The sequence below is a fragment of the Diadema antillarum genome, unplaced genomic scaffold (assembly GCF_040938485.1).
Source record: "Diadema antillarum isolate AM-2024a unplaced genomic scaffold, OU_Dant_1.0 seq00002267_RagTag, whole genome shotgun sequence".
Lineage (NCBI taxonomy): Eukaryota > Metazoa > Echinodermata > Echinoidea > Diadematoida > Diadematidae > Diadema > Diadema antillarum.
The window spans coordinates 80,813-90,666 of NW_027272895.1; the positions used below are offsets into that span (position 1 = coordinate 80,813).

Sequence of the window (9,854 nt, forward strand, 5' to 3'; positions counted from 1 at the left end):
ACTACACTTCTAAATCAAAATACATGCTAAATTTGACTTGAATTGCTTGAATACTGTAGGTGACACATTATACAGACAGTCATCCTGCTGTATTTACGTATTCAATGTCATGCCTTATGATGAAGAGTAGCAATATACATGTACAATATGATGACAGACGAATTGGCTTTAGCTTGTACGATGGATGTGAAACAATACTTTTCAATTATTCATAACTCTCATTAGGCAGTTAATTAAAGAGGGTGGAGAAGATAAAGAACCCAGTTGGTTACCTGCATCATTCTGTGCTCTCAATAACTTCTTTTCAGCCTTTGAGCTCTGGTCATTAATTCAATCAAACCACTGACAGGTGCATGCCTGTGAAGGTCGAACATTGGTTAAGTCGGACAAGTTCAACAGATGGCCGGCAGCGCATTTTGAAGAGTGGGGGCGCACTTTAAATTTCTGGTGCCACTTCCGGGTTTCATCAGCTGACAACCAAAAAAAAAAAAGTAAGAAAAAAAGTTCCTTCTCTGCAAAGGTCAGTTAAGTCCAATGAATTTACATTGTTTGGAGGCCTATATGCCTACACTCTCAGTAGGACTATTCACAAATAATTGCGATAACGTCGGCGAGACGATGATCTCAGTAAGGTCAGTGGAGTTTAAAAAATTGGGATTGTGCTTGAAGCGGCCTAAAATCATGCTTAATTCCCATGAAACAGGTCTTCACAATTTTTTTATTTTTTATTTTCGTCGACATATCAGCTGGCAAACTGCAGGAACTAAGAAAAGAAAAGTCCACATTTTTTCCCCTACGAAAAGTGTTCTAAACTGAACTGTGGGCGCTCATTGGTAAAAAACAAAAACAAAAACAGGTGTCAAAAACTGTCAATTTCATTTACATATCAGCTAAGAAACCAACAAAAAAAAAAAAATACCGCAGTATACAAAACCCCTAGAGGTTTTCTTTCTGTCGCGGTTATGCTTTATGCTAAAAACAGACAAAAATAATCCCCACCATACACATGCTAGATGCTGAAGCTTCTAAAATCATGCCTGGGGCGTTTCACACACACACACACATACACACACACACACACACACACACACACACACAAATATATATATATATATATATGGTATGCCGTTAATTTCTCTTTTTAGTTCCATCTAATATTCCAGAATCCTCTTCAAATTTTTATCAACATTCTACAAAAGGCAAAAATCCGCTGTCCCTGAGGCCCTGCTCTTAAACATCTGTATGAAAAAGTCTCCAAAATTTTCATTCTATTATGAGAGTTTGAAATTATTGAATTCACACACAACCTTCCATATTTTCAAGTTCATCTTAGAATTTAAGATCAACTTAAATTGTATCTAAAAAATACAAACCTCAAATAGACCAAAGTTAAAGTGCAGCTCATCTTCTTTCTTCTTCTTCGTTTTGAAAATCGCGCGTGCCTGAAACGATTGAGGGCGCTACACATCGAAAATTTCTTTGACTAGCTGGACCCATGAACACCAACTTGTAAACATTAGGCAATTGCCATGAAATATCTTGAATTACCTTAGATAATTGTGTAATGTTCCCGCAGATTGGTGCTGTCTATGTGACCGAAGTGATTGTGATGAAGTGAATTACTAGGAAGAATGGATCAGCCGACGGTCAACATTCCTGAAGAGGTTTTGAGTTCATTGTGCACGTGAGTGACATTGGTTGTTCTGTCTCTGAAATGAATTCCCAAACGTTGAAAGTTGTGTTAGTGTTTGTCTGCCTGTGCCTGCGCCTGTTTCATGCTGGGCTGCCTGTGTCATGAAAGTTGTAGCTGGATCTAACGTCAGAAGTAAATGTTGTTAGACCTAGCCATAGGGTCCTAGAAATACTCGTAGGTGCCTACCAAAATGTGGAGACAATGCGATTTCTAAAGTGTAAACCGGTAGGCCGTGTAGTAACTGCGACCAGTGCAGCAGCCCAATACATAAGCTGGTTGCACTTGCAGTTAGCCGTGTAGCACTAGCATGACTAGGGCCGGGCTATTGCTAGTGGAGCTCATGTGGAGCGCATGACTTCATGAGCTGCATCCTCGACAGTTGACCGAAAGATCGGTCTGTATCTGTCCGTCGGGGAATGTTCCGCGGAGACTGAGTCTGGCTTCACGGATCCCCTCCGTATACAGACCGAAGTCAATGATCCCAGCTCCTGTGTGGAGCAACGCGCACAGATCGAACGTTACGATAAACCAAATTTCAGACAGCTTTTTTTACATTCAAACAAGTTTGACATGACATGACACATTTTGCAGCGATATTTGGGGTTAATTTCTCACATTTTGCAATCGAAATACTCACAGTAACGCGGTTATAATGCAGAAATTTTATCCATATCGCAACATCGCCGTTCGCTAGCTGTAGGTCGCCATTTTGAATCTGTAAACCAATCACATGCGAGGTACTTTATTTAGTTAAAAAAACACGTAGAAACTACCTCGCATGTGATTGGCTAATAGATTCATACTGTACAATACTGTATGTTTCTGCAGTTTGAACGTGACGACGCGACGGGCTGGTTGATGTGTGTTTTGCGTTGAAAATTCTACCGAAATATTGGATTATTCATTAATCTGGTGAGTGTAGTCTATTCTTGAATAGTTGATTTAACTATTCAAGCTTAAATTTGCCGACCTAGGGCCGTGAATTAGACGCAATCGAGAAGGGTGAGGTACCTCACCCAATTTTCCATAGAGACAGTGGTTAAGAACATCCACACAGCAATGGGTACTACAACCTTCCGTCTGTCTACGGAGGACAGCGTTAATGGCAAAATACAGAAGAGTCCTCGGGACAGACGGATCTTTCTGTCTACCTCGACAGATACTCGTATCTGAGGAATCGGGAAGTGGTCAGCACTCTGCTTACAAATGTATAGATCTACAAGTGTATAGATTCTGCTGGTACAGTGGTAGTTTAACTCCGGGGCGCTCCATGTACACAATTCGGGATGGTCGCAATTAGGATCTAGACCCTCTGTCTAGGCTCTATTCGTATCCAAACCCCGGCTAAGGGAGCTCCATTGATAGTACGGGCTGGTCGCAGTTACTTAATACTATTGCTTACATCCTAATCCACAGACAGCAAGTAGACAGCAACTGTGGTCAGCAAAACAAATCATTCGGGGCTCCCACAGTAAACTTTCACTTTATAACTGTAGCGTTACAATGGTGCGCCTCAGCTAACGTTAGCTGTTTTGCTGCGTGTTCTTAAAAAAAAAAATAGAAAGAAAGATGGTGATCGTAAGGATGTAAGAAAAAGTAAACCTTAACCTGAGCTGCAGGTGTCAAATACAACCAAATTGCATGTTTATAGATATGTATCTATATTCACTACACTATGTTTTTGTTTTTTTGTTTTTCTCATAGCAGCTATAACCAAGATTAGAATTTCTATCATTGGCGTATGATATGGTATACCAGTCCTTTACTTTTTTTTCCTCTTTCTCACCCCTAGGCGATTTCTTATCAACATCCCAGATGAAGAAAGGAATGACTTGGTTCGGGTCTTCTTCCAGATAGAGCTGGCACACTGGTTCTACATTGATTTCTTCAGGGCTGAACAGCAAGGTCTACCCAACTGTGGCATAAAAGAGTTTTCCAAAGCCAATATCCTTTAAATGACTAAAAGCAGCTTTGGCAAAACATTTAATCATTGAACATGTTGGGATGTGTATTCTGTGATATCCCTAAATATTGCATCGTTTATAGCATAAAGATGTTGGTACAGCACATGTGGTACTGCTCTTGCTATACAGGAATGTGAGAGTTCAGAGTTTAATCGAATTACACAGGTTGTCTTCATACTCTCTCTGCCCAACAGCCACTTTACAGACTTTTGGGCAATCCATACAATGTACAAAATGTACACAATGCATTGAAATGTTCACAGTTCAATACACTTCAGACTTCTCTTTCATTAGTTTCAGACTTATCAGATTTTTCCCCCTGCAAGAAGTGTCTCGCCCTTGTTGATGAACACATATTTTTGGTAGATCATCTGTTTTGCTTTGATGTGTTGAATTAGTTTGAATTATTGTATCACATACAAATTGTACGGTGGTTGTACCCACAGTCAATAACCCATTTTGATGTTTAGCATCACTGCCTCTATTATTTCCCTGGCCATCTGGCTGTGTTTGACTTTTGTTTCTTTAATTTTGGGTTGTTGTTGTTGTGGTGGTGGTGGTGAGTATTTTTTTTTAGGGGGGGGGGGATGGGAAAGGCAATATAGATTTAATCAGGGGTTTCCCTTCCAATATCTCTCCTACTGCCCTCTCCCACCCCCTTAAAACAATCAGACAAACAAACAAAAATGAAAATCGAGTACAAGCAAGTTGATCAACTGTACCAATGTTTTCCTAAAAAACTGTGCTGTATGCTGGTAAAGTACAGGTTCTGCATACGTTTGGCATCGTCAGAGAGTATAGGAAATGTATGTCAGCCATCACACCTATTCCTTGACACAAAATATTCTTCACTTTTCAAGCATTGCCCATTCTTGATTGACCATGCCGGGGAAGTGGACAAGATCTATGCAGAATGGAGGGAGTATAAGATGAGTGTTCCCACATATGGTGGAATTCTCCTGGATGAAACTCTCACTCATGTGAGTATGGTAACGACCCATGTTCTGTACCATGCAGTCTCTGGTTGCACAGAATATGTGAATGACAGAGAGTGGTATTACTTTTGTTGTATGTAGAATACAGTCAGACCTGTCTATTGACCGATTCGGGTTCGTTGAGGGCAGCAGACAATTTGTGGCACTGGGCGCAGCCATTAGCTCAAATCGCGGTGTCCCAGCCGACCCCAACTCCTCTCCCCCACCCCCGGGCAACATGTTTATCGCGCACTTGTAACAAAGGTTCGCGCATTAAGCAAGCGTTGTGCACTCAGTACAAGACGCCTATTGACTGAAACAACCATCCATCAGTATTTCATTCCGTGTGTGTGAGGGGGTGGGGGAGAGGGAGGGGGGGGTCGGCCGGGACACCGCAGTAATGGCGCTGCCCATGCCGATAATACACAAACCGCCTCACAGAATCGGTCAATAGTGACCACCGTCTGTAGCGGCCACCTGCCATATGTGGCCACTGCACATACAGTGTAATTCCGTCCAAGAGAAAAGCCCTATTTCTAACGACCTTGTCTATAGCATCCACCTGTCTACAATGACCACTTTTTTTTTTGTCTCCCTTGGGTGGCCGCTAGAGACAGGTTTGACTGTGATATCTCCTTTTGATCTATATAGATGATCTCCTTTGCATTGATGTGTTGAAATGCATGAAAGTTGTTTGACAAATACATCATTCAGGAAAGAGAGAGAGAAAAAAATATGATACTCTTGTTTCAAAGGCCTCAGTTAAACTAAAAAGAAAGAAAAAAAATTGTTGTCAGAAGTTAATGATTCAGTATAGCAACTGTTATACTTGCTAATGCTCTTTGTTCTTGTATTTTTTTTTTTTTTGCTGCTTCCACCTTAATGAATTTGTTGAAAGAGATCAAAATGGTCCTTCTTCAGTCAGAACAAGCACAATGATGTGTTACTGATTTGTTCCTGTATGTGTAATGCCTGTCTTCCTTCTGGTGTAGTTTGTTCAGTACTGACTTACTGTGCATATATCTCCTTCACAATATCTCCTATTATTGTACCCTGTTTGTCTTACTTAGATCCTAATGGTACAGGGCTTTTTCTCCAAGACCAGTTGGGGATTCCCCAAAGGAAAAGTCAATAAAGAGGAACTACCAGTGCAGTGTGCAGTCAGAGAGGTAAACTTGTTCTCAACATTTGTTAGCATTAGTTAGGTTCACTCACTGTACCTTAACTCTAAGTTTAGGTTGAAAACTTAACTCTCAATGATTAGCTTGTAGTTTGGCACCGTGTGGACACACTCAAAAGTTAGCAATCTTAAAGTTAAGTCAATAATTAGAATCATTTTCATAGGGCTTACGCTCTCCACTAGCCAAGGGGGGTCCCTACTCGTAGTTTCGATCATTGTGGACACAACAATCAACAAGCTTGTGAGTTATTGTGAACCTCATTAACAATTTTGACCCAAAAAGTGTGAATGTACACAAAATGGACATCTGTTCACATTAGCTTATTCTTCTCTTTGCACAGTCATGGTAATTGTTAATTTGCTTGACCTCTATGAGTCATGAATTATACTGCTTACATTATGTAAATAGTGATGTATGATCAAGTCAATGAAGATTCATAAGTAGAAAATGAGCAATTTAGTTATGGCGTGAACAGTTAGGTATTATTGCATACTATTTGGTAAGTTTGGAATGGAAAAAAAAAGTATTTGTGTATGGAAAAAACAATGCTACTTCACCACACACTGTTACTGAAAGACACCCATTTGTTAATGACAAATTTGGCAAATGTTTCTCTAAACCATCGTTGGGGTTAGCATCTCTGCTATGACAATACAGCTGTACTCAACCTTTGGCTGTAAAGAGATCAGAAATATAAAATGTCTTTCCTGTTGGTAACATTTAGTGTACATGCATGTCATTGTACAAGTAGGTAATTACACACACCATAAAGTGTTTGGTGACAGTAAGGATATCTCCTGTGTGCACTGTCAGAATGCTCTAGATAGTGACACCATCAGTCACAACTGCATGACTATCAATCTTTTTGACAGGAAATTCTTGAAGCTGTGATTATTGGTCTCATTACCTCCATGTAGGTTCGTGAGGAGACTGGATTTGACATCACAAACCTGATAGATGAAAACAATTACATTGAGACATCAATCAACGACCAGCTAGCCAGACTCTACGTTGTCCCCAATGTACCCATGGATGTGGACTTCAAGCCTATGACAAGAGGAGAGATCAGAGTAAGTGAAAGGCAGGAAGATAAAATTGCATCATAGTGACAGTCTTGGCTTAAAGGGATGGTACAGTTTTGGTGTAGATGGAGCTGCGGGTTTCCAACTTTTGTGTGTGTGTGTGTGTGTGTTTGTGAGATATATTATAATGACAAACCTCTTATGAAATATGAAAGAACATGTACATTGTAATTCTTAGAGGAATTCACAATTTATTTGATTAGAATTGGTCTTGAAATGGCTGAGATATCCAAGTAAGCGATCCTGATAAAATGCGACAGGCAGCAAGGTTTATTAGGATCTCTTTGTTTTACCTTCTTTTTGGATATTTCCGTCATTTTAAATCGATTTTCATCAAATACACTTTCTGTTCCCCTAAGAATCTTATGTTCTTTAACACTAAAAGTGGTTTCTGAATATGTTGCAAAACGTTAAAAGCTAAATCCTTACTTCAACCACCAATATTATACCATCCCTTTAACTCCACTATTGCTACAGCTCATTTCAGATTCAATCAAATGCCTCTTTTGACCACTTAGCAATATATCATGGGATTTCAGTTGATTGCTGTGATTGAAATACCGGCCCAGATTATAGTGATCCATGCCATGTTGAAGATGAATCTGAACAGAAGAGCAAAATCTGATGAGCAGAATGAGATTAGACCCGTAATGTTGTGGTATCGTGGCCCAAAAATTGATAATGGAGATTTTCTCTCCAACATTGGTAGTGGGATAAGGAATCAATCCCATCATATACCACAGTCATGGAATACTGAAGCATGTCCCATGCACACATTGTTTTCCATTTACTTTTGCTTCATCTGTGCATGTGTAAGCTGTTGAAGCAATGGGTCCAAAGTGCAGTGGACATTTGTCACAGCTCCCATGGATCTCATTGTTAGGGGAATCCCTGCCATGTTGTGTATGGCATACACTGGCATACTCCATCCTGTAAAAAGCAACATGAATGATATTATATTGCATGCTTTTAGCATGCAGCTTTAAATGCAAGCGGCACAGCTCTTAGACTAAGACGAGAGCTTTAAACCCAACAAAGACTGGGCTGTTTTGATGCCCAGCGAGACCCAGGTTGAAGGGGGTGGGGAGGAGGGGCTCATTCACCCCCCTACAATCTTGGCTGTTGACTGTGTGATGGCAGAGGAAAATTGGCACACACATCACCTACAATGTAATCTTTAAAGCTGAATAGGTAATTATTCCGCAGTTATTCAAATTTATTGTGAAAAAAAATCATTATGCTAATTTATGCGTGGAATAAAAACAAAATTGGCTGTATATCTGTAAATAAAGGTCTAAAACTGCTAATTTTTGGTCCAGGTACTCTGTTTAGGATTCTTACTGAATTTACTTTTTTTTTAAATGGCGGTATTGAATTTTTTCGTAATGTATTGTTTTTTACTATTTCTTCGTAATGTATTGTTTTTTACTATTTCTTATGTATTTCATTGTTTTTGACTTTTTGTTTTTTAATGTTTTTTTTCAATGGAAATCATCGATGTCATTATTCTGATTATAAAAAAACATGAAATTGATTTTAATCAGTAAAAGTAAAAATAATGTTTTTGAATAATGTATTTGAAGTGAAGTTCATCTCAAATACTCAATCTGTGGTTGAATTGCAGGAAGTCCGGTGGTTCATGGTCAATGATCTCCCAGCGAGCAAGAAGGACCCAGCACCCAAAGTCAATTTGGGTCTCAACCCAAATAATTTCTTCATGGTCATTCCATTTAGAGGATCAAATCAGATTTCACTAGATCAAAATGTGTTTATCCTCTGTCATTAGCTTCAACAACCACAGGATCCATCTCCATCCTTCCATTCCTAGTCCTACAGGAATCCAGGTTTGGGGTCTGGATGAGCCTCAGTGGCTTTATAGTGACTCAATGGTTGGTAGGCAAATGGTCTTAGTACAGAAACATTTTACACTGTGCCTTTAAAATGCATCAAATATCATGTGTTATTCACTCTGCTGACCAGTTATTAAAGACTAAATTCTAGATCTCTACGTGGGCAGCTCCCTTAAAAACTCACGATCTTGTCTATATATCTAAAGTTACGTGTGATGTTGATAGTACAAACAACAAAGTCGAGAATCAAGAAACAAACATACGCTAATCAAAAACTCAAACAAAGAAAGCAACATCCGTCTGCAATCAGGTTTTTTATGTGCTTTGTTGCATCATGGACTACGTTGTAGGTCCCAGAGCTACCAAGTCTCACGCATTGTGAGCAAGACTCAAGCATTTAGGGTGGGTCCTTCTCACAATCTCACACATGACACCCATTTTTCTCACGCATTGGGAGCATACAAATGTAGCTTAAAGGATTAAAGTGAAAGTTGCAATTGAAGGCATACTTCCCTTTTGTCTTTCAAAATAAGTAAAAAATAGTCACTTAAGTATGCACCAGCTTGCACCATTAAGAGCTAAAAATTAAAAAAGCTCCCTACCGTGGGGAGGGCGGACAACCCCCTCCCACACCTTCCCCTCGCTCAGTCGCTTCGCTCCCTCACTCACGCACATGTGCGCGTGCCGAGATGCTGAGTCATGAAAATCTCACTCATAAAATTTTTTTGAACTTGGCATCTATGAGGTCCATGGTTGCATGAACATAACAAAGTCAAACACTGAATGCTAGATAGTATCCACTGCGATTCATGTGCACACATACAATTGTTTTAAGGGATGATCTCATCAAGTCTCATGACATTCGTCAAGCTTAACGTTAATTCCCCAACTCATGGGCAAGCACAAGCAATTAAATTACTACTACCGTAAAACGGGGTGAACAGAGATGGCGATGGCGAGGACAAAACCAAGAAAAGTTTTTTGAATGTGCATTTTTCATATTTGCTTGAACTTTTTTTCTTATTTTTATTACAGGATGGAAGAACCATCCAACAGTGTCCAGAAAGTGGTCCACCTGATGTGAAAAAAAATTTTTAAAGGGTACAGGAG

General features: G+C 39.7%; 1 protein-coding gene across 1 annotated transcript; it reads left to right on the top strand.

Annotated features, from left to right (window-relative positions):
* Positions 1–1,565: 1,565 nt before the first annotated feature.
* LOC139714417 (m7GpppN-mRNA hydrolase-like) lies at positions 1,566–8,680 on the top strand. Its single transcript, XM_071626125.1, has 6 exons — positions 1,566–1,684; positions 3,486–3,637; positions 4,510–4,637; positions 5,702–5,800; positions 6,730–6,882; positions 8,519–8,680. Exons 1-6 carry the CDS (start codon positions 1,632–1,634, stop codon positions 8,678–8,680), a joined length of 747 nt encoding a protein of 248 aa, XP_071482226.1. The 5' UTR covers positions 1,566–1,631.
* Positions 8,681–9,854: the final 1,174 nt, after the last annotated feature.

Excerpts from the sequence above, each read along its gene's own strand:
- LOC139714417 (XM_071626125.1), top strand. The coding sequence starts at position 1,632 with ATGGATCAGCCGACGGTCAACATTCCTGAAGAGGTTTTGAGTTCATTG. Across the intron at positions 4,638-5,701 it reads TGGATGAAACTCTCACTCAT|ATCCTAATGGTACAGGGCTT; the intron begins GTGAGTATGGTA and ends TGTCTTACTTAG. Across the intron at positions 5,801-6,729 it reads TGCAGTGTGCAGTCAGAGAG|GTTCGTGAGGAGACTGGATT; the intron begins GTAAACTTGTTC and ends ACCTCCATGTAG.